The 24,726-nt window shown below is 45.4% G+C and overlaps 1 protein-coding gene across 1 annotated transcript; it reads right to left on the bottom strand.

Annotated features, from left to right (window-relative positions):
- Positions 1-792: 792 nt before the first annotated feature.
- On the bottom strand, positions 793-13,638 carry LOC110543798 (uncharacterized). The gene is made up of 6 exons (XM_060378778.1): positions 13,353-13,638; positions 13,141-13,238; positions 11,238-12,109; positions 8,385-8,645; positions 3,549-3,597; positions 793-2,162 (listed from the first exon to the last, which is right to left on the bottom strand). Exons 1-6 carry the CDS (start codon positions 13,448-13,450, stop codon positions 1,279-1,281), a joined length of 2,262 nt encoding a protein of 753 aa, XP_060234761.1. The 5' UTR covers positions 13,451-13,638; the 3' UTR covers positions 793-1,278.
- Positions 13,639-24,726: the final 11,088 nt, after the last annotated feature.

The raw sequence follows: 24,726 nt of genomic DNA, 5'->3' as shown, positions 1-24,726 counted from the left end.
TCTCTTTTTTTTTTAAATGGCTGAAAAATTCAGGAGAAAAATGCTGTAACTTCACACATGAAAATTACAAGTAATTCAAAATTCAGTGATCATCAAGTTGTATGAATGCATGACCTTTTGATCCCAGTGGCTTTTTGTGCATATATTGTTGAGAGCCAAGGCTGTCAACTACACAATCATCCAAGCCCAAGAAACCCACTCTGTGGCCTTTGTATCTCTATCTTGGACTTTCTGTTTCCTCTGCTTCTTGACTGCTGACCCTGCTTTTCCTGGGCTGAGACCCACCCTGCTCCTGTGACCTCCTCACTCAGTTCCCCACTCACATCCTGACCCTTGATCCCATTCTCTTCTAAACCTTCAGAGTCCTCTGCTTCATGCATATGGTTCTTGTCCTTTCTTAGGGATGGAGAGACGATGGAGTCTGACTTGGAGCTGCAGTGAGGACAGGGTGTGCGTATGACTGAAGTAAGATTCTGCTCTCAGCTTTGTGTGTCCTCCTGACATCACATCTGTAGGAAGTGGGGCACGAGGTGAGGCACACCCACTGCCACACAGTCCACGCACCTTCCTTCCTGCAAGACCCCCCCCCCTTTGTGATGGTAGCTCCTGGATATCACTTACCCTACAACTTGAACAAAGAGAAATACATTTTTCTTTCATACTTTATCTACCTAATGGTGTTTTGTTGTAGTAAATGCAAGTGGGATAATAATATTTATTATTAAAACCTATAATTGTTGCAGTGGTTTCATTTAACCCGCTCTCAAATCAATGAAGGACACAGACATCTAATAGACTTTAATATATATATTATCTTTATTTTGTGTTTGTTGGTGTCCTGTGGTGTGAGGGTGTCAGAAGCCTGGAGCTGGCATTACAGGCAGATGTGAGCTGCTATGTTGGTGCTGGGGATTGAACCCAGGTCCTCTAGAAAAGCAGCCAATGCTCTTAACCACTGAGCCATCTTCCCAGCCCCACCTGATACATTTTAGATAGATTTATTTTACCTGAGCCTGGGAGATTATAAACCCCTAAACTCGGCTTACCCTCCCAGCCTCTGTGCCAATTATCCCAATCAGGGGTAACTCTGGAACATTCTTTACCACACATGGGTACGGCAGATGGTTCAACATTCATAACAGTGTCCATGGCAGGGTGGTAACCAGATCTCAGGGCACTGAAATAGTCATCTGAAAGCAGAGTGCATAACACCCTGCTGAGGTGCTCGGATACAGACCTTGGGGTAGTGGGGTGATGGCTGAAAGCACATGAAAAGACTCAGTTCCAATGGGTAATATACACGGCAATTAGAATGAAGATGAAAGTCAAACCAAACATAATAATGAAGGCAGATACTACAAGGTGGGAGCACAGGCAGGCCTTGACTTTGTAAAGCATTTTAGCTATCCAGCTGCCCTCCTGCTCCTTCAGAACCCGCTTCTGCTTCTTCACCTCCTGCCTCACCTTGGCCAGGTAGCACCTATAGGGGTCCTGCTGCTCACTGTAGCCATCACTGAGGAAGACCCGGGCATAAAGGAAGAGGTCATTGCTGTGGAAGGCACCCTCACATTCCTGTTCCACCCTCTGCACCAGGGCCATGAGCTCTGCCAGCTGCTCCTGCTGCTCAGCCCCAGAGGCCCTGTTGTTGAAGGCACAGTACCTCCTCCCACACTCCTGGACCAGGCTGCGCAGGCTATGGTTGTCAGTGTGGGTCACAAACTCATCCAAGGTCTCATCTACCAGGTCTTCCTTATGGGTGAAGAGGACAATCATGTGCCTCATGACCCCTGCCCCAAAGATCTCCTTCACCCTCCTCACGGCCATGGTGTCCTGGACTGTGAAGCGTCCCAGCTGAGTCACCAGCAGCAGCACATGGGGTCCTGGGGCACACAGCAGGTAGCAGTCTCCAATGTCCTTGTCCATGTCTTGGTTCCGGGCCTTTGACTCAAAGATGGGGGGCGTGTCTACCAATAGGAAGTTCCTTCCCTTCCATGTGCCCATCTCTGCCTGGCTGGTTCTGGTCACTGACTGGGCTCCAAGCCTGGACTGGAATGCTGGACTACAGAGGATGCTGTTCCCTGTGGCGCTTTTCCCGCAACCAGATTTGCCCACTAGGATGATCCTCAGGCAGGACTCTTCAGCACAGTAGGCTTTCCCTCCACCTGAGGACAAAGGAAGGTTTGTGTTTTACTTAGTGATTCTACTGACTTTGAGGTCATGGGTCCTTGTGACTATCTCATGAAAGCAATTGTCCTTGTTCCCCCAAAAATAGGCATCGTTCAATGTTTCTAACAGTTTGGCTATACCCTCAGGTGGTTCTTGGCTTTCACAAAGTCTATTTTGGGAGCCACAGGCAAGTGCTGGAAGTGCCACAGGAAGGAGAGGCTATGTTCTGTCCAATACAAATAGGTCACTTCTGAAGAAAAGGTCCCTGTTCTCTCCCCTGGAAGATGCTCAAAACAGGTCTTCAGAAAACTGGTTGTGCAGTAAGTACGAGTTTAGAAAGAGGCAGAGATGACAAGCCATGGATGACAACACAGAGTCAGCTCTTTACCCACAATTTCCAGACAGACTCTGTAAATGTTCTCAGCATACATCATGCCTGCAGCTCCCCAGAGGATTTCAGGTGGAAGAGCTACAGTGACTGGAGTTCAGGAACAGCTGGTGTACTAGGAAGCCAAGGAGGAACTTGAACTTAAGCTGGGGGAGGCTGACAGTTAATATCAGGTCAAAGTCTGGAGAGTGACACCACAATGGCAGGGACACCAGGGAGCCAGGAGCTCAAATCTCCAGTGTTGAAGGGAGGAGGATCTGGGGCTGTCTTTTGAGTCCAGATGAATTCTATGTGTATTCTAGACTAAAAACCTCTCATTTGAGGGGTGGAAGAAGCTAGGGTGTAGCTCAGTGGTAGAATGCTCATCCAATATGCATGAGGCCCTGGGTTCAAGTTTCAGTATCATAGGAAGCAAAAGTCTAGCATGTTATTCCTTTTTCTCTGTGCTGGTTTTTCCTTTCCTTTAGGTGTCTGGGGTGCTTTTTAAGAAATAATCATTTTAGAGGATTTTTCAGTATTTATTTTGCAGCTGAGAGGAGATGAAAGGAGAGAAACTATGTCACTATTTAGTTCCAGACCCTCCTGACACTGAATGTGTGTCACAGTCATATTTCTTCCCATTTTATGAAAAAGAGTGTCATGGTAGTGTGTGTGTGTGTGTGTGTGTGTGTGTGTGTGTGTGCACATATGTGTATATGCATTTGTAAATGTGTATGTTTGCTAGTATATGTGTGTATGTGTCTCTCTGTACATTTACATGTGTGTGCATGTGTCTCTATGTATGTGTGTGTGTGCAAATGTGTATGGATGCGTACATATGTGCACATGAAAACAACAGTGGTTTGGACACAAGAGAGTTAGAGACATGGGAACACACACCAGTTGCCTTCATTCTTTCTAGATCCTAACGGACTGTGCACCTGTGTTGGGGTGGGACAGGGAATGGTGGCTACTGCCCATTCTCACTCTCTTTGGGACCTTGGTGTCTTCTTACCGTCAACTATAGTTCCATATGTGCTCTTCTGAAGGCCCTCCATTCTCTTCTGGAACAAAAACAGGAAAAAATTAAAGTCAGGTCCACATGGGATCTGGGAAGGCATCCTGCCTCAGGGAGCGAAGCATACTTGCCCTTGAATGGCTGCTTCTGTTCGCTAACTCTTCCACCCATGTTTGACTTTCACACATCTATAAGTAACTGGCTGGAGTGAGGTGGGATCTTCCCAGCACACAGTGCTAGTGCTAATGCTTTTCCTCAGCCACAGCAAAGTAGATGATCTTGTACAGAGCAACCGACTGCCTCTCCCAAGCTGCAAGTGCAAAATGTGGGAAGCACTCTTCTATGAACAAGAACTAGACAAAGCAATTAAACAACAGCAACATTCCCTTGAAACAAAGGAGGTGAGAATTGCCTTGCTGTGAATAACATTGATTTGTTGGAAGTATCATGTGTTTCCAGAAAATGTTCTAGGTGCAAAGAGGCAGTTTTGCATGCTTAACATGGGAGGATGGAATGGAGGATGACAGCTCCTCCAAGGACTGACCTGAGAGGAAGGAGGACAGGAGGTCTGATGATGTAGTAAATAAAATGGTCTTGGGGGATATAATGTTATTTATTATTTGCCCTATAACTATTCTGGCAAAATTATTTAACCCACCATCACAATTAATAAGACACAGACACCTGCTAGATTTTATAATTGCATTATTTGCTTTGGGCTGGACAGACATTTCACCTACACTGTCTCAATAACCTCACCATCTACCTCCCAGCCCCATCCAATGCTATCTGCCTTAACCATTCCTATCTGGTCTTCCATAACCTCATAAATATTTGCTTGTATTTTTCATCTGAGCCTTTCCACGCCATTCTTGGAGTCCTTCCTCCCAGCCCACCTGGTTCCTTCTCCATTCTAACCATTGTGGCATCCTCCTCTCCCCTCTCTTTCCTTCCCGCTATCTGTTTCCCATGATTCTCCTCTTCCCAAAGCTTTAGCCACGCCTATTCCATTCTGCTCTGCCCAGGTTTTAGGCCTTTTTTCAACCAATTAGAAATAATGTCTTAGGGAGGTTTACAAAACAAGAATAGGTGTATCTAAGCAGTAACCAGATCTTGAGGGCCAGCAACTAGCATCAAAATACAAGCATCAAACCAACCCCCAACCATCTGACAAGGAGAGCTCACTACATCTGAAAGAAGCACTGGAACGTTGAGTGGCTGGTTATGGCGTGATGAAAATGGAAGCAGGCAATGAGAAGGGTTAGCCGGTGACATCCACCACCCCTGGGTGAACTCCTGGCTCCTGTTAGTCATCTAGCATTTAAAAGCTCATGAACAAGAACTAGACAAAGCAATTAAACAACAGCAACATTCCCTTGAAACAAAGGAGGTGAGAATTGCCTCATCATTTCAAAACACATTTGTACTTGAAAAAAATGTGCATTAAAAAATGTAGAGTAAAAACGAACAGCCATCATTTGCTGTTCTGCTGCAGCTGTTCTACCTGCTAAAAATAAAAACATCACAGATATACTTCATGGTTTTTTTTCTTTTTCTCCCGTCCTTCTGTCCTATTCTCTCATTCTGGCCTGCACAGCAATCAGTATTTTGATGCTTTTATGTGTGGTGGGTATTTGCGTATACATCTTCACACAATTTTCAGTCCTGTTTTTGCATGTTAAAGTTTTACATAAATGTCATTTTTGCAATATCTTATTTATTTTTTTTATTTACACACATCCAAACTGTTCCAAAATCATTGCTTCTCACAACAAAGAATGCTGTAAAGTAATCCTCATTCGTACCCCTCGGCACTCCTGCAAAATAGTTCATCTAGTTTACACAGTTTCTGTTAGCTGGATATGGCCAGGTTTAACTCTGAGGGGGCTGAGTCAGCTCTTGCTCACTCCAGTATTTCAGAAAATCCCCACAGGTGTTCCATGATGGCACACTCTATTTTCGTCACACTTGTGGACTTGGACTGGTCATGGACTGAATATAAAATACTTCATGGTGCCTGTGCTACTGATGATGCTTCCGTTATTTTGTCTTTCATAATTTTATTTTGCAAAGAAAAGTGGCTTTTCTTGGACTGCTTCACAGAAAACCATCAATTATTTTCACATTGTTAGAATTTCTTAAGACATCTTTCTCTCTTTCTCTCCCCCTTTTTCTCCTCTTTCTCTGCCTGTCTACCTCCTTGTACCCTTCTCTGTTTTTCTTCCCTTCTCTCCCCTCCTCTTCCCTTCCCTCTTCTTCCCTTCCCTCTCCTCCCCTCCCCTCTCCTTCCCTTCCCTCCCCTCCCCTCTCCTTCCCTTCCCTCCCCTCCCCTCTCCTCCCCTCTCTTTCCCTTCCCTTCCCTTCCCTCCCCTCCCCTCCCCTCCTCTTCCCTCTCCTTCCCTTCCCTTCCCTTCCCTTCCCTTCCCTTCCCTCCCTTCCCTCCCTTCCCTTCCCTTCCCCACTTTGACTCCTTTCCTTGCACCCAGAGAAGAGCAGCTCTCTCATGGCTACTTCTCACGCACTGTTCTTATGACTGTACACTATACACATAAATTCTTCGAACCATAGAGCATTGTTTCTGCTAATTTCCCGAGATTTGAATGTGCAGGGTACAGTGTCAGTGGGCTGAGGCTGAATCCCCCCCTCCCCATGACTACCCTCTGTGCAGACTCTGATCATTTCCAGTCTTCTTGCACACCTGTCTTTTCCCATATTCCCTACCTTGTTATTCACAGATCACTGGATTTTCAATTAATGACAATGACCTGCTCAGAGTCATGTATTTGCCTTATAGCTAAATATGCCCAAATGACTCCTTTTATGTGTCTTCTCTTGGATTTATTAGCCATTGGGTATTGGGGGGAGGGGATCATCTGCAAAAAAATCAACCTGCCTCCTTTTCTGAAACCCCACATATGATGTTGCTGACCGCAAGCTTTGGACACAAACCAGTAATTATTGCTGGAAGTCTCTCCAAAGCCAACAGAGAGAATTGTACTTCTATGCCTCAGTTCATGTTTTTACAGAACAAAAATCCCCCCCAAGAAAAAGAAAAGACTCAAAGAAAAGACTGAGTGGGCATATCTGCTCTCTCTTGAAGGAAAGACTGAGTGGGGGTATCTGCTCTGTCTTGAAGGAAAGACTGAGTGGGGGTATCTGCTCTCTCTTGAAGGAAAGACTGAGTGGGGGTATCTGCTCTGTCTTGAAGGATTTCAACTTGAACTTACTTGGGTCTCAGTGTCACTTGCATGTGTGCAATGTGTCTGTCATAACCAACCTCAGCATCATTAGTATGGGAGTTTCTGAATCAGTTTCAGAGAAATCAGACCGACAACAGAGGACATTATGTTCCACTGAGCAACTAACCAGTTGGCAGATATGAACAAATACCCAAATGCCTAGAGGTGAGGCAGGGGCATAAGATAGACACTAAAATGTGTCACACACCAAACAAGAGAGGAACCTGACATCAGCCCAGAAAGAGAGGGGAGGGGAGGGGAGGGGCTGTGTGATAGACATGAAGAGATGTGATGGCTGCTGGTCTGCAGAGCACTCAACTGAGGGGAGATTGAACTTGGACGTAGATTTCCCCTACAAAGGGAAACTCTGCTAATTTTCCCTCTTTGGGAGAAGAGACCACAGCAGACTGGTAGACAGTGTGTGGGCAGCAGCGGCTAACAAGGGGCTGCAGGAAGGCAGAGGCCTAAACACAAAATGCACATTTTCATCTGAGAGAGTGAAGTCGACTCATCAGGACAATTTATTCAAGCAAGAAATGAGAACACATCTCAGGAAGCTATCTCATGAGACTCTCTCCTACTACTCATTCTTAAGTCCTGGGCTGGCAACAATGACTGTCAGGTCAAAGCACCTGCTGCCCAAGCGTGGGGACTTGACTGTGAGGCCCAGAACCTGCTTGAGAAGCAGGACATACTGGCCTGCTTCTGTGGATCTCAGCATTACACACAGTGAGGCAACCAATGCAGAGAGGCCACTTGGCCAGAAGCTGTGAGGCTAGCTAGCCCAGGGTGCGCCAGAACCAAGAAAGAAGCTGTTTCCACCAAGGGGAAGTGTAGAAATGATTTCAGAAACCTGTCCTCAGATCTCTAAAAGTGTCCTGCGTCTCCAGTGTATGCTTGCCCTCCCTCATAGAACAAAACAAAACAAAAACAAAACAAACAAACAAACAAAAAAACCCCACTTTTCTCTTTTAGCTCCTCCCATCTGCCCCGCCCCTGTTCCTTTATGTCCAGGTTCTGGAGTCACAGGGCAGGCTAGTGGACAAGAGTCCAGGAAACACTACCCTCTCCTGTGACTGAGGTTCATCTGGCAAAGGGCATGTTTACATGTGTGTTAAACACAAGACTGTTGACCTACCACAGTTATCTTGGGATGTGCTACAGGAAAGGTGTGATGTACCTGGCCACAGAGAATGGGGTAGTTTTCAGAACAAGATCCTAAGAATTCAGTGACCAGTCCTCTAAGGAAGGGCTACATCATGTAGGGGGGATTCCACTCTGGCATGTAGGGCCTTAAGAACCCATCCTGTCCTCTTTGAGGTGAGGTCTGTCTGGCCTGAGTGGGCTTTAAGGAGTCTGGTGTAAAATGAAGACATGTGCTCCACCTGCTGGGGAGCTGGAGAAAGAAGAGAAAGAACATTTGTTCAGCTTTGTTATCTGGGAGTTTCAAAAAGACAAAGGGGATGGGATGGAAAGCCCCAGCATCCCTAGAGACCAAGGGATGATGGCAGGGAAATTTCCCACCATGTGCTGTCGCTGACACTCACTTCACTGCTCTTTCTCTGTCTGGGGAACCCAAAGTCCCAGAGCTTACCTGAGTGCCTGCCAGAGAGGAGCAGAGCAGCTCCCTGGTGGTCCTCCAGGCCTCCACGTGGCAGTCTGCACTGTTGAGGATTCCTTCTTCCCCAAGCCAGAGGGTGCTCAGCCTCCAGTCACCAGCATGGGTGCCTTTCAGCCAGGTGGAGGACCTGTGCCAGCTGAGCGATGTTCTCACAGAACAGCTACTTGCAGTGCCGTGAATCCAGAGTCCAGAGGCAGGAGAAAAAGAAAATCCACAGTGAGGCAGCACACACCACTGCTACGCAGACTGTGTCCCCTCGGGTAGGTGGAAACATCTGCCAGAAGCCAGCAGAACCACCTTAGTAAATGGCCACTTCCTGTGGAAAACAGCCCTGCACTCATTTCCCCTTCATGAAGGTTTGTGTGCACAGTACTGGGAGCCAGATGCCTGAAAACCGGGGACAGTGTTTTTAACTGGGGTTCAAGAAAGCTCTTTTGTGGCTGGAAAGTACTGGTCCCCAAATTCCCCTATCAGCTCCCAAGATGAGCATCAGTAATTTCCCAAGCCCCTGGTCCCCATGTTATAGTCTCTGCCTTTAGAACCCTTAAACCAGCACTGCTGGTTCCAGAGTCCTGAACCACCCTCTCTCAAAGGACAGCTGAGCTCAGACACAAGACTGGCTGCTGGCTGGCCTGTCCCAGGTATGTAAGAGAGCCATAGATGGTCATTTTGTAGTTTCTCACCTATGGAATGTCCAGATGGGCTGGGAGCAGGCAGTATTTCTTCACCTGATTGTGCCTGTTAAGTAGTGATCCTTGACCATAAAACACAGTGCTGTCTTCTGTAAGGCAAATCTCAACTCAGGGTATTTGCCCATGAGGCTTTCTGTTGGCAGGAAAGTATACTTGGCCTTAAGTTTTTAACACTATGATTTCAAGGGGTCTAGGCAAGTGACACACTAAGAGACTGAGCAGGAAGTGGGGGGAGGGAGAGGAAGAAAGAGGCGGGGGAGGGAGTGGGGAGAGGAAGGGCTAGTTTAATGCAGATGGATAGAGCCCTCTGCAAGCCTTTTCAAAAGATGTAACTCAAGCTGAGTGAGGTGTCTTGTTCTTATCTCAGTTTGTCAGGAGGCTGAAGCAATAGGATTGTTGTGAGTTAGAAGCCAGCCTAGGCCACTGAGTCTAATAAAAATCCCCAGCTCTTCCTCAAGAGCATGTGGCAGCATCATTTATCTGTGTCTCTGTCCTTTATCCTGAACTTGGTAGAGACCAGCTGTGTCTGCTAGTTGCCTTTATCTAGGGGAAATATGCTTCTCAGGTTCTTAGGGTAAGAAAAGGTCTGTGCCTGGAGGACAAATATATGCAGTTGGGCTTCAACCTGAGTTATGCCCCCAGGTTAGGTCCAGAGAGCAAAGGCCTGACCTTCCTTGATGTTTACACTGCAAAGAGAGGCTAGAACACCTCAACAAGACAAAAACAGCTTTTAAAAAGATATACATCTCAAAGCAAAAAGGAAGAGGAAGTATAAAGGGTTCCAAGGGTTTTGATTTTTAAATATTTGAAAAAGTAAAGAATTCTGAGGGATGGTTCTGCTCCCAATGGAGAGACTTTTTTTTTTCATTGTGATCTTTATTCACTCTTTGGCTCTCCAGTTTTCAAGCACTTTCCATTTAGTAGACAGCAATAGTTGTTGTGAGTTCTATATGTCAGGGCAGAGTCCACAGTGGCTAGGAAATCAACAGGCCATAACTCAGACTCTAACTCTTCTGACAAGGCCAGAGTTCACATTAACCCCACGCCACCACCCAGTACTAGGAATTGAACCAATCACCTTGGGAGAGGAACAGCCAATCCTCCTGCCTCTGCCTTCTAAGTGGCAGACATGTGCCATCAACCCTATCTTAGACTAATTTGAAAGAAAGGAGAGAGAAACTCTGGTATCTTGCAAACGAGATGTCTATTTTTACAGAAAAAAATTAAGCCGGAAGAAGCCATGGGAAGAGTTCTCCTGAAGGCAGGCAGAAGAGTTCTCCTGAAGGCAGTCATTATTGCTGTTGATTACTGAAGCAAATTTCCAGACCCGTGCTTTGGTTTGAACACAGGAAGGAAACCCCTGACTGGCTTATCTCATTAGAGATCTGTGTGGAAGAGGTAACAAAGGAGTGTAAGAACTAAAGGTGATGGATGACGTCATGGAGGCAGTTTTCCAGACACAACAGGCCAGGTGCCCACCAGCTCACAGTGGGTGTGACATCATGCACATCCCCTGAGCAAGTGCAAACCAAACAAAAATCCCCACAAAGGCAAGGGGGCTTAAAGTTCCACTCCAGCTATTCACAAATTGTAGCTCTTAGGAGAAGGAAAATCAATTTCTTCAGTGACATGACACTGAGTGTATTAACCAGACCTCATGCCCCAGAGTACATGGCCAAGAAATCCAACTTCATGTTACTGGATAGAGAACGTGAGGTTCTGAGAGAAGAGAGGTGGGGAGGATTTGGAGGACTTGGGGGAAAGTGAGAGAATGTGGCCAACATATATTATATTAAAATCTCAAAGAATAAAAACATTTTAATAAAGAAAATAAAATGCTTGCTTTCTTTGTGCTGTGCCTTTTTTCTCTGTTTACAAGCTACCAGGTTTATTTAGCTTTTTAAGGGAAGAATGGTCCACAGGGATAATGGACTGTCTAAAGAAAGCTTTAGTTAGACAAATTTATTAATAAAACTCTGAATGCACATAGTCAAATCTCAGCACCTTGGAGTCTTGGCAAAGTTGGTGCCAAGATGCCCATACTGCGAGTCACTAAAGCCCTGAGCAGAGTTCTAAGTATTCAGTTTTTAAAAGATCTCCTTCCTAGTCACAACGTCTTCTAAGCTCAGCTTTATCTGTTATTCTGGTCCCCAATGGCCTGGACCTTTCTGTAGAACAGCAGGTAGAGCATGAGGGCCACACCCAGGAACAGAGTCACACCAGTTCTCCAGCCCTTCCTGTAGGACTTCAGCCATCCCCACAGCCCAGCTAACCTCCAGGTGCTCAGGGGCTTCTCTCTGCATGCTGCCACCTTCTCTGCCACCTGGGCGAGTTGGCCTTGTGGGTCACTACCCCGCAGGGCCCACACCAGCTCATACAAGTCATTAGAGTAGTGCGTGCCCCCGCGCTCCCTCACCAGGTGTGCTACCAGGCCCAGCAACTCCTCAGCCTGTGCCTCGCGTTCCTGGCCTGTGGCGCGGTTGTTGAGGGCGCACACGCGGCCCCCGCACTCGGCCACCAGCTCCTGCAGCGCGTGGTTGTCTGTGCAGCACACGTAATCCTGCAAGGAGTCTCCTGCCAGGTCCTCCTTGCGAGTGAACACCACGATGGTCTGCGCCATCACCTGCTCTCCAAACACCCTCTTCACCACAGCCAGCGCCTGGCAGTCCTGTGAGGTGAAGCGACCCAGCTGGGTGACCAGCAGCAGGGCGTGAGGCCCGGGCGCAGACAGCAAGAGGCAGCGGGCAGTCTCCATGCATGTGGGGTCAGTTCGCAGGGTCTGGAAGCTGAAGATGTCCGGAGTGTCCACCACCTCGACGCGCCAGCCAGCCCATCTCCTGCTGGCCGAGGCGCAGGCTCTGGTGACAGGCACCGCACCCAGCCTGGACAGGAAGCAGTTCTGGCCCAGGATGGTGTTGCCAGTGGCACTCTTGCCAGTCCCGGTCCTGCCCACCAGGATGAGCCTCAGTGAGGGCTCCTGCAGGGACTGCAAGTTCTCCTCTGAGCCTGAGGATCAGATTTGGCAGCATTGAGTCAGAGACCTAAGCTTTTCCCTGGACTGGCCTTGTGTTCTAGACTTCCTCATAAAAGGGAAGGACAGTGTTCCCCTTGGAAGCCTGATGCCCCAACCTGCTTTGGGCTCTCTGAGCTCAGGCTCCTCCCCATCTCTCCTTTCCTCATTTAGATTCTCTGTGTACCTACAGGTGCTCCCATTGCATTTCACAACCTGTTCTTGTATAACTCGTGGGTCTTCCAGGTCCTCTGGTTCTGCACATACATGCCAACTAGATGTAGCTTTGGCCCTAATGTTCCCTGAGATGCAGGCAATCATGCAGAGGGGAGCGCCTCAATTCAGACAGTGGTTGAATCTCAGCCCAACTTGTGCTCCTTGTGTAACCACGGAGAGTGCTCAGTCAAGGACACATCTCAGACGTGGAGATAATCTGAGGCTTTCTCTGGGTTCTTAGAGGAGAGAGTTCACCTTCTTCCCTCTTTCACCTCTCTTCTCCTAAGCCAGCACTCTAAGGAGAATACCTCCCTTTTGGATAATATTTGATTACATTTTATTGACTGGAAGCACCACCATACCCTAAGGAGGCAAAGGTCACCTTTCAGGAGTCGGCTCCCTCCTTCCATCAAGTGGTCTCATGAGTTGAAGTCAGCTCAGTAGGTGTGGCAGCTTGTGCCTTTACCCACTGAGTCATCTCCCTGGTGCCAGATACTGGATACCCAGTTAATCCCCCATCCTCCTAACACTGGGGACCTGGTGAGTGATGCTCACTCTGGTACCGGATTCCCCATCCTGTGTCATTGTTGTGAAGACCAGAGTAGATTTAGCATCCTCCCTTCATGCTGAGCAATGACAGGCTGGTCTAAGCCATGAGCTTCTCCAAGCAGGGTAGAGTTAGAGACACAGCCAAATGCAGGCCCTGGTCCTCTGGTTTCATCCCAGAGGCTTCCAGACCTGAGCAAGCTCCACCTCTTTCTTACCCTGAGCCCAGACACCAGCAGGAAGCATTTCAGAGAAGGGCTCTTACCATAGGCACTCTCCTCATCTCTTGCCATCTTCCTTCCCCCCATGCTTCTTAGAAGACTCTCAGTGTTTGTGTCTTCATTCATGTGTTCATTCCTGCAACTGGGAAAAACCCAAACACTTTGTCAAGCAAAGTCTAAAGAACAGAGGACTGAGTTCCAAAGCAAGGCTTTTGTCTGAAAGGAGCTGAACATCTAGGTGTGTGCTTCAGTTTACCGGCAAGTGTCTAGAGACAAGGTGGGTGCCTCTTGTCCCTCATAGTAAATTCTGCTGTTCCTTCTTAGAGATAGCATCTGGATTTTGAAGAAAAACATTTAGAAGGATGAGAAATGTTTGGCTGGCACCACTTTCTTCTCCCCAAAGCCTTTGGTAGAACTCACTGTGGGTTCCATGTCACTGTTTTGTGTGCAGTAATCAGCAAATGCCCATAAATGACACAGGTCAGAAATGAAGAAAAACCATACAACTGAGAGCTATGAAGAAGGCTTCTGAGGGAACATGAGGATCTTGTCCTGGAGGAAAATGAGAGCATGTGTCAGGGGGTTGATGGGAAGTTCAGGGCAGGCCATCAGGACTCCACAAGTTCAGAGTGGAGTTCAGAGTGGAGACTGAATTTCAGAGAAAAGTCAACTCTGAGTGAAATCTTGGGTGACAAAGGGTTTTTATTATCTGGGAACAAAAAACATGTGCAATTTTATATGTTTAAGAAAGTCCAAAAACCACCCCCTTCCTTGCCTCCAGGACTGATGATTTTAGAAATGTTTAGGAGTCCCCTGTACATCACATTTCTTGGACCCATCCTCAGTGGTTCTCATACAACAAATGAGATATTTCTCAAGAGGTTAAATATACCCCAAATTTGAAAGTCAGTATTTCTCAAACCCTTCATTGTACACATAAAAAACTGAGCTAACAGGCTTTAAGAGCAACAATCAATAAATGTGACCTCATGAAACTGAAAAGCTTCTGTAAAACAAAGAACACTGCCATCACAACAAAACGACAGCCTACAGATTAGGAAAGAATCTTCACCAACCCTATATTTGACAGTGGACTAATATCCAGTATATATAAAGAACTCAAGAAGTTAAACAGCAACAAATCAAGTAATCCAATTAAAAAATGGAGTACAGAGCTGAGCTAAACAGAGAATTCTCAATAGAGGAATATCGAATGGCAGAGAAACACTTAAAGAAATGTTCAGTGTCATTAGCCATCAGGGAAATGCAAATCAAAATGACCCTAAGATTTCACCTTACAACCATCAGAATGGCTAAGATCAAAAACTCAAGTGACAACACATGCTGGAGAGGTTGTGGAGAAAGGGGAACCCTTCTCCACTGCTGGTGAGAATATAAACTTGTACAACCACTCTGGAAATAAATCTGGTGCTTCTTCAGACAACTAGGAATAGCGTTTCCTCAAAATCCGGCTATATCACCCCTAGGCATATACCCAAAAGAGGCTTAAGTACACAATAAGGACATTTACTCAACCATGTTTGTAGCAGCTTTATTTGTAATAGCCAGAAGTTGGAAACAGCCCAGATGCCCCTCAGTGGAGGAATGGATAAAGAAATTGTGGTATACAATGGAATATTACTCAGTAATAAAAAACAAGGAAATCATTAAATTTGCAGGTAAATGGTGGGATCTGGAAAAGATCACCCTGAGTGAGCTATCTCAGAAGCAGAAAGATGCACAAGGTATATACTCACTCATATCTAATCAAGAAACTAATCAAGAGGGAGGACTCTTGCTAAAATGTTCAATCCCTATCCAGAAAGGCAAAGAGAATGGACATCAGAAGAAGAAGAAAAGAGGGAACAAGTCAGGAGCCTGACACAGAAGACTTCTGAAAGGCTCTGCCCTGCAGACTATCAAAGCAGATGCTGAGACTTATGGCCAACCTTTGGGCAGAGTGCAGGGAATCTTATGACAGAAATGGGAAACAGTATGATCTGGAGAGGACAGGAACTCCACAAGGAGAGCAACAGAACCAGAAAATTTGAACACAGGGGTCTTTCCAAAGACTCATACGCCAACCAAGTACCATGCATGGAGATAACCTAGAACGCCTGCACAGATGTAGCCCATGGCAGTTCAGTGTCCTAGTGGGTTCCATAGTAATACGAACAGGGACTGTCTCTGACATGAATTGATTGGCCTGCTCTTTGATAACCTCCCCCTGAGGGGGGAGCAGCATTACCAGGCCACAGACGAAGACAATGCAGCCACTCCGGATGAGACCTAATTGAGTAGGATCAGAAGGAAGGAAAAGAAGACCTCCCCTATCAGTGGACTTGGGGAGGAGCAGTGTGCAGAAGGGGGAGAAAGGGAGGGATTGGGACAGCAGGAGGGAGGGAACCACAGAGGGGATACAAAGTGAATGAAGTGTAATTAATAAAGAAAAAAAAAACTAAGGTGTCTCTATGGCTGGAGTGAGACAAACTTGAATCAAGAAACACAGGTTTTAAAGGACAGGAGAGGGCAGGGCTTGATGAGCAAATTCTACTCCTCCTAGGTCCACTAGAGCCCCCTCCTACAGGCAGAGAGAAGCAGACTTCTGAGAGAGGCAGAGGTGGAACACTTAGAGTAGCCTTGAAGGCACGGTTTATAGGACACAGAAGATTCCTTTGCTCTTACCGAATGTGCGTCATGAGGAATGGTGTCTTGTAAACTGTGCTTTGCTCCTGAGAGGAGATCTAGAACAGATTTCTCTTACCATGTGCAAGAAGTGTGGGAAAAGATAAGTTTCGTTCATCAAAAATATGTGCGCTCCTGGGACATCTTCCAAACTTATCAGGTTGAAACTTATACCATCCCAAAGCATCTGGCAGCCTGCTCTTGCCTGTGTCCCATGAATGGTGTGCACCTGCATGGTGCCTTGTAAAATGCAGTATGTGGGCATCAGGCATTTTGTTCTCACAGCCCAGACCCCTCCCAACCCCAACTCACAGGCTCAGGCTCACCTTTCTTGGTGACAAACTCTGAAGTGGCCCACAGAAGCCCCAGCCTTCTCCTTCCCTTCAGTCTCTTTGTCGCCAGGGCTGAGCATAGAGGAAGTCGCTGGGCTGCCTGGGTCTTAGTGATCAGGAAACTGAGAGAAAGGCCCAATGATGGCTTAAAGAGACAGAAACATTTTCTATGTGGTTGTGGTCTTAGCATTTCCCCTATGGAATCACTCACTTGATCTTCTCTGTGACTGAGGGGATCCATGTGTCCAGAAGCAACAATAGTATCAAACATATTTCCAAAGCCAAAGAAGAAAAGGAAGGTCTAGGATCCTGAGGTCTGACTCTATTTTAGAATTGGTTACTGCTAATCACCCTTTCTTTTTGCTCTTTAAGGATTTCTTTTACTACAAAATAGTATCCATGCTGAGGCAGAAGGATGAGAAATTTAATGTCATTCTACCCTACTTAAGAAGATACCATCTCAAAAAACAAAACAAAACACTAAAGGCTAGAAGTATAACTCACTGATAGAGCATTTGCCTGGAATATACAAGGTCCTGTGTTCTATGTGAATTATCAAAGTAAACAAAAAGAAAAATTGCCAAAGAATAGAATACCTAATATCACTAAGACTGATATTGGTTATGAGTGATTAACTTTTAAGTTAGTGTATACATGCTTTATTCATTCCTATTTCACTAAATAAATGCTTTTATTGGAGGTGTGAGTTATTTTTAAATGTCTTTTAGTGGTTGAAATAATTGCATGATTTTTCTTCTGATTTCTTAATATTGTAAACTATGTTTCTGTTTACGTGTTTTTATGTATTCTGTGTATACATTTACATATACTGTGTCTTTGTGTGTGTGTCAAAATATTGGGTTCCAAGGCATGTGGACTATTGAGGTAGAGATACAATGCTGATGTAAGAAGCTACCAGGAAGCCACCTTGAGATTTACATCTGAGAGGGGAAGGTAGGAATACACAATTAGGAGGACATAAGTTAGACTGAGACAGTCACTACACCTGTTGACTCCACAGGGAACTCTACAGTTTGTAGAGTCCTTGAGATTGAAGTTGAGAGGACTGGATTTCACAGTTCTGCCAGCTGGTTGTTGGATGTAAACTTCCTTTGGAGTGAACACTTAACTTAGAGGCATCTCTCTTCGGCAGATGCTAACCTCTGGGCAAGGGTGACAGCCAGACAGTGAGGACAGCCAGTTGGCAGCACTCCTGGTCTGGAGAGCAAAGGACTGTCTGTGCACTGCTCCTACAGGTGGTGCATGATGATGTAACTTCTCTTGCTTCATTGTCTGAGCCACTTGAAGAGATGTCTCAGCATAGCTTTAAAGATGTCCCCTCAAAGCACAGGCATTTCCAACGTAGGGAGACTGAGGCAGGAGGATCATAGTTTATGACCAGCTATGTCCATAGTTTATGGACAACTGAATAAGACCCTGTCTCAAAACAGTAATTACAAGGGCTGGGAATGCAGCACATGATATAATGCTTATATATCCTACATGTGGGAGGCCTAGGTTCAATTCTCACCAGACGTGGTGGGAAACTCCCGAGAACACTGCCTCGTCTGCCTCTCCACTCTTGCCCTTGTGACACCAACCTTCAAAGGGACATTTTCCCAGTGTCCTACTCACCAACACATCATGTGAACATAGAAGTCGACAAATACAGGACAAAAGTGAGGAAGAGGAAGGAGGAGCCGGCAGGGCTAAAATGAATGAGCAGGGCTTACTGTGAACCATCCAATCCACAGCAATTCATTTTATTCTTGCAGTCTCAAGCAATTATGGGAGATGATTCAGACCGCAGACGCATTAAGACACCGTTGACAAGTGTCCTGTGGTTTCTCACATGGCCCTGTTCGTGAAGAAGTTCTGCTTAATCAGAGATTCTGTGATGATGATTGTTCCCAGGGCTCATGAGCTATGAACTTATGCCCTGTGGTTGGAGACTAAACTGCATATTTTAGCCTGTATCGTTAAGTATTGGATTTCTTTGACTTGTGGTAGCCTTTTGAGTAGCAGCTACAGTATTTGTTTGCTCTCCCCTTTTCTATACTGAGTATAGAGCTCTGTACCTAGCACATGGATGCTAGGGGAGAGCTGTAGCATTAACCTGTATCTCTGCACACCCCACCCCCCCTTTTGGTAAGAATTGCTTTCTTTGTTTTTTTTAATATTTATTATGATTTATTCACTTTGTATTTTTGCTGTAGCCCCCTCCCTTGTCTCCGCATAGTCCCATCCTTCCTTCTTCTTTTTCTCCTATGCCCCTTTCCTAGTCCCCTGATAGGAGAGGACCTTCTCTCCTTCTATCTGACCCTAGCCTATCAGTTCTTATCAGAGCTTGCTGCATCATCTTCCTCTGTGGCCTGGCAAGGTTCTAACCCCCTCACCAGTATTATGTGATCAGAGAACTGGCCACTGAGCTCATGCCAGAAACAGCTTCTGGCCCTCTTATTTGGGAACCCACTTGGAAATTGAGCGGCCTACGAGCTTCCTCTGAGCAGGAGTTCTAGGTACTCTCCATGTATGTTCCTTGGTTGGAGAATTGGTCTCTGCAGGCCCTGCTGGGCCCAGGTTTTTTTTTTTTTTTCTCTGTTGGCTACATAAAGTATAGTATATTTACACAATGGAATCCTGCTCAGCAATTAAAACAAAGAAATTGAAATTTGTAGGCAAATGGTAGGAACTAGAAAAGATCATCCAGAGTGAGATAACCCAAAAGTAGAAAGACAGACATGGCATACACTCACTTATAAGTGGATATTAGTCATATATTATAGGAAAAACATACTAAAATCTATAGTCCTAAAGAAGCTAAACAACAAGGGAGACCCTAGGGAAGAGGCTGAAACTTTACTCAGAAGGGCAAATAGGATAGACATCGGAAGTAGGAGAAGACAAGAAACAGGAAAGGAGCCTTCCACAGGGGAACTCTGAAAGTGTCTACCCATCAGGGTATTGAAGGTGATACTGAGACTCATAGCCAAACTTTGGTCAGAGCGCAGGAAACCTATTAGAAGATGGAGATAGAAAGACCTGAAGGGGACAGGAACTCTGGCCTTCTTTGTACCTCTCATTTTAAGACAATGTGTCATTAAGTTCCCCAAGCTAGCCTTGAATTTTACTCTGTAGCTAAGGCATGTCTTTAACTTAACATCTTCCTGATTCAGCCTCCCCAGAGAACTGGTATTACAGGCCTGCATCATCAGGCTTGGCTCAGGCATGCTTTTTAGCAAGATGATACAGAATATTCTGTGTGGTGAGGGAAGGGACACAGGTAAAGATGGGATAGAAGTTGAAAAGCAGAAAGAACAAATGGATTTGATATTTTAAAAAAATCCCAAGCTGTGGTGGAGAGACATGTTACTGGCAAGACTTACAGTAGCCTCTTGAAAGCTTAATTAGCCTTCTGTCCTCTGGGGCAAGTTTTGGACTCTATACTGTAATGGAAGTTTTGGCATCTTTGTATGTTATGTAAATATGTTTTTGTTTTAATCCCAAGTGTGGGGTGTTAGTTGGGCTATAGTTTGTCCACATTTGTTAATTGTCTCCTGTGGAGTGTGGCTTTGCCAGCTGATAATGGCCTTCCTCATGTGGCAGAGAGGGGAGTGGTCTGGGACTCTGAGAATATAAATATGAGGCTGAGAGATAGACCAGTGGCGTTTGATGTGGTGCTCCGTGTTGACCTGTGGCGTGTAGCAGTTTGGAGAGATCAGAGACCAGAGACCAGAGACCAGAGACCAGAGACCAGAGACAGTTTGGCAGTTTGGAGGAGACAAAGGGAGAGAAACACTTAGGGGTGCAGCAGTGTGGAGGAGACTGCTTGCTGCATCTGCAATTGACAAAGATTGGTATAGAGCCCTAAAATAACCCTTGACCCTGAGTACCCAAGAGAAGTGAAGGGGTCTGGGCCCCCTCTCTCCACCTTTTTTCTTTCCTATTAAAGGATGGGAGGTTGGTGGAAGGGAAGTAGAGGTATAAACACCCCAAATAAATGAGAATTTTAAAAGGACTACTACAGTTGGCTTTCCACTATACTATGCTTTGGAATGATTATGAGTTAAGAGGATATTGACCTGTACATACCCTTAAATATCCATACTCATAATTAGACCATTTTCTACACATCGCTTGCAATCAATTTTCTCCCATATATGTTGTTTCAGATGAAAGTTCACAGAAGCCTGGTGGCTGTGCATGCCACAAAGGTGTTTGTGTTGCCTGTGATCAGGGAAGGAGGATGCCGTTCGCCTGCTCCTCTCTGAAAAGAGGCTCCTCCTGCTCATAGTGACTCAATTTATTTTGAATCCTGAGAATCCCCATTTCCACATTGGGAAGTAAAATGGTTTAGCTGTGAATGGAAGGGGACAGCTTGCTTCTGGCTGTCAAAGTTTCACAGAGGTGGCAGGTGCAGAGTCAAGTTCTCCTGGAGGCAATGGCGAGAACACAGCAACATTACTGAGAGATGGGTACTGCCAGTGCACGCAGCACAAAGACATGGATCTTAAAAGTTTCCTATCCGTGATGTCAGATGTAAATCACTGTTGTTTGTTTGTTTTTCTGGAAGGACAACTGCCAGGATGTAAAGACAGTGGCCAGCCACTTCCTGGAACAGTTCATGAACAAAACTTAGACATGGATGGTGCCTGCTCTAATGTGTCATCCTCACACTCCACAGATAGCCTTCTCCTTCTTCTCACCCAAACCCTCTTTTAAATGCATGTTAGGGAGTATATAACATATCGTAAGTGGTCTTTTTATTTTGAAATAGGGACTGGAGAGATGGCTCAATGGTTAAGAGTTACGATTGCAGAGGGGCTGGGTTCAACACTGAGCACCCACATGATGGCTCATGACCATCCATAGCCATTGTAACTCCAGGTTCAGGGGATCCAATGCTCTCTTCTGGCCTCCACCATTTTCTGACCACCACTCTTTTTTTTTTTGACCTCCAAAGATACCAGGCATGCACATAGTAAACACATATGCAGGCATGTTAAACACCCATAAACTAAAATTCCTTATTTGTGAAATAATGTGATGCCATCTGAACAGGAGCCCACTCTTCTGCTGAATCTCTTTTCTGAATGTTTGCAGAGGCACAATAGAAAAGATGAAGGCATCCATGCCATTACCCGTCACAAGCTTCCAAGTTTATTGTCCACCTGATGGAGGTAAAGGGTAAATTGTTTGATTGCCATTTAACTTCCTTATACTTTATAGAAAGCCTATAAGATAGGATAAATATAGTAAAATATGTGCACCTAAAGAAGATAAACAAGAAAGAGGACCTGGGGTAAGATGATCAATCTTCACTTAGAAAGACAAATGGGATGGAGATGGGAAGTAGGAGAAAACAGAAAACAGGACAGGAGGCTACCACAGAGGGCCTCTGAAAGAATCTACCTAGCAGCGTATCAAAGCAGATGCTGAGACTCATAACCAAACCTTTGGTAGAGTTCAGGGAATCATATGATAAAAGGGAGAGGTAATATGACTGAGAGAAGACAGGAGCTCCACAAGGACAAAATATATCAGGGCACAGGAGTCCTCTATGAGACTGTTTCTCCAACCAAGGACCGTGTATGGATATAACCTAGAACCCCTGCTCAGATGTAGCCCATGGTAGCTCAGTATCCAAGTGGGTTTCCCTAGTAAGGGGAGCAGGAACTATTTCTGACATGAACTCAAAGACTGGCTCCTTTACCTCCCCCCACCCTGCAGGGAGGGAGGAACAGCCTTGTTATGCCACAGAGGAGGACATTGTAGTCAGTCCTGAAGATACCTCATAAAACAGGGTCAGATGGAAGGGGAGGAGGACCTTCCTTAGCAGTGGACTTAGAAAGGGACAGGGAGGAGATGAGGGAGGGAAAGTGGGATTGGGAGGGAATGAGGGAGGGGGCTATGCTGGGATACAAAGTAAATAACCCGTGATTAATATTAAAAATTAAAAATTAAAAAAAAAATAAAAAATAAAAAAAAATTAGAGACCCTTCACATATTGTCAGAGTTGGTAGAGAGTGCTGTAGAGGGATTTTGATGGACTACTGGGGCTTGGAAAAGGCCAGGAATGCAATGATGTCTCCCTTCCTTAAGATTATGATGTATATTTTCTCAGTCTGGAGTTTTTCTAGGCAGCTTTATATCACATGTGTTCTTCTCAGAAGAAGGGGGACCTCTGGTTTGAACTACAGAGTGGTGAGAATGCAGAAGTCTCAATGAAAGCTGTGAGTTGGTCAGGGCTCAGTAAAGGACCCTGTCTTCAGAGCTTGAAAACAATTCCTCAAAGGCACAAGCAAAGCCATGCTTCTCAAAGTGCTGTTTCAGCATATTCAGAGATGTCGCTCCAGTGAGTGAACGTGGCAGAGCTGCTATGACAATGCAATGAACTATTAAAATGGGATCTTTGTGCATGTGTGGACTCGGGGTCTCACAGAGAACCCTCCTTCCTCCCTGTTATCAGCCCAACAATGAGCACAGCTGACCAGTGCTACCTTTAGACTCTTCTCACTTTACAATGCTCTGGTGGACCTGGGTGAGCAAAATCACCAGCAGAGGAATGCTGTTGCCTTGGGGAGGTGTGAAAAGTCCCACTCCTTTCTCCATAAATGCACTCTTGAGAACAGGTGACAGTTAGATGCTCAGAAATGTCCTCTTACTTAACTCTCTGCTACCTGTGATCCTTTGAGCTACTCCTGCTGAGGCCCATCAGACCTCAGTTGAATCTGCTAGAGTTTTGCCTCAACTCCTGATGTAAACTGTAAGTGTAATAGTTATTTTATGTCCTCGGGTTTTGTAGGAACAGGTGACCTAGTTGAAAAATTGACTTTCTTCCAAAAGAATTAGGTAAAATTTGATATGTGCACTTAAAGGTTTCATAAGTATCCCTGCACAGTTTACAATAAAAACAATAGCAAAATGCATTTCACCACCCTCTTACTAATGTTAGCCTTTCTCAAATCTTTGCTCACTATTATTATCTCTATCAATATAATAGATAATTTTTCATTGTGGTTTTCATACAAATTACTCATTTTAATATGTTAAAAAACAATCCCTATTGATATCCATTTGACACATTCACTGCTGATCTATCTGTTGTTAGTTATTTAGCTGTGGGTTTGTAGTGGTAAAGTTTTTTGGTTCAAATGGTGAACATCTTTTCTTCTTCAAACAGACAAAGAAAACAACCTTTTAACTGGGCGCAATGGTGCATATCTGTAATCCCAGCCCTCAGGGAGGCAGAGGCAGGAGGATCTCTGTGAGTTCAAGGTCAGCCTGGTCTACAAAGTGAGTCCACGATATCCAAGGCTACACAGAGAAACCCTGTAGCAAAGAGAGAGAGAGGGAGAGAGAGAGAGAAAACGTCTAGATTCTTCCGCTGTTAGCTTATTACAGCAAATATCTAGAGGAATGTTAACAGTGGCACTGATATTGGCGTCCATATCTTCTCTCTAGTGCCTGTGACATGTCATCAGTATGTTTTACTAAACAAGACAGAGATTGTAGGTGAGATGGAAAACTTTACTACGGGTAAGAGGGGAACCATTTGCTAGTGGCTTAGCCTCATTAATTACTGTTTGGTAGCTGAGGAGGTCCTTTGCAAGAGCATCAAGTGCTCTTAGCTGCTGAGCCATCTCTTCAGTACACCCCAAAGCAAGTTCCAGCAAGAAGCCCTCAGGTTGCCAAAGGAAGCCAAGGGCAGCTAGATTTACAGATAAAAGTCAAATTGTGAGGACATGGAGCAGGGTTCAGGCAGATGGATCCTGACATTTTTCTTAGGGAAAATGAAAAATCACCTCAGGGGTTGTCAGATCCTTCTCCCCTCACTGTGCCTCAAGGAAGCTGGGTTTTGGTTCTCTAATGGGGCCCTCCTCTACTTCCTCTGCTTCTTCCCCCACCCCCTTAGAGCATGTAAACAGGTAATTGTGGTCAGTTGAGCCCAGGAGGAGCCTAGGGTGTGATTTCTGAGAACATTCACTGGTTTCTTACCCACTGTCTTTCTTTGGTTCAGAATCTCCTCAACACCCACAGTTTCCTTTCCAAACATGCTGGGAAAGTCTCTTTTGGTTTGCTTTTTTATCCTCCCTGAGTTCATCTGTATCATGAGATGAACTCTTGGTGGTCTGCCACATGTGAAATAACCATTTCAGGTTCAATATGTGAAAGAAACCATAAAATGTTTGCTACACAGTTCTCAGGGACAGCTGAGAACCTTCTTTCCTTGTGTGAGCAGAAGGGTCAAAAGTCCTGCTCTGACAAAACATGCACCAGCCACCCACTTGCCTAGAGGTTATGAGCAAACATTTTCCATGAGGACAATGACCAGACAAAACAAAAAATAAAGCTCAGGTAGAGACTAGGATAAGTAGCTGAACAATATAAAAAACAAACTGACTGAAGCATTAAGGACTCATGTCCTTAAAGGCTGGGTGTTTTCCTGAAGCTTGGCTGGTGCAATCCATGGCCTGTTACTCTTGGACAGAGCACCACGTGAAAGACATGAGTTCTGTATGCTGAACACTACGATCCCGGCTTTAATAAAATAAATTGGAAAAGACACATGTGTAGAGATACACACACAGATACAACTATACATGTGTATAG

The sequence above is a fragment of the Meriones unguiculatus genome, chromosome 3 (assembly GCF_030254825.1).
Source record: "Meriones unguiculatus strain TT.TT164.6M chromosome 3, Bangor_MerUng_6.1, whole genome shotgun sequence".
Classification (NCBI taxonomy): domain Eukaryota; kingdom Metazoa; phylum Chordata; class Mammalia; order Rodentia; family Muridae; genus Meriones; species Meriones unguiculatus.
Note: the sequence above shows the minus strand (reverse complement) of the source record. Positions and strands in the feature narration are given on the sequence as shown.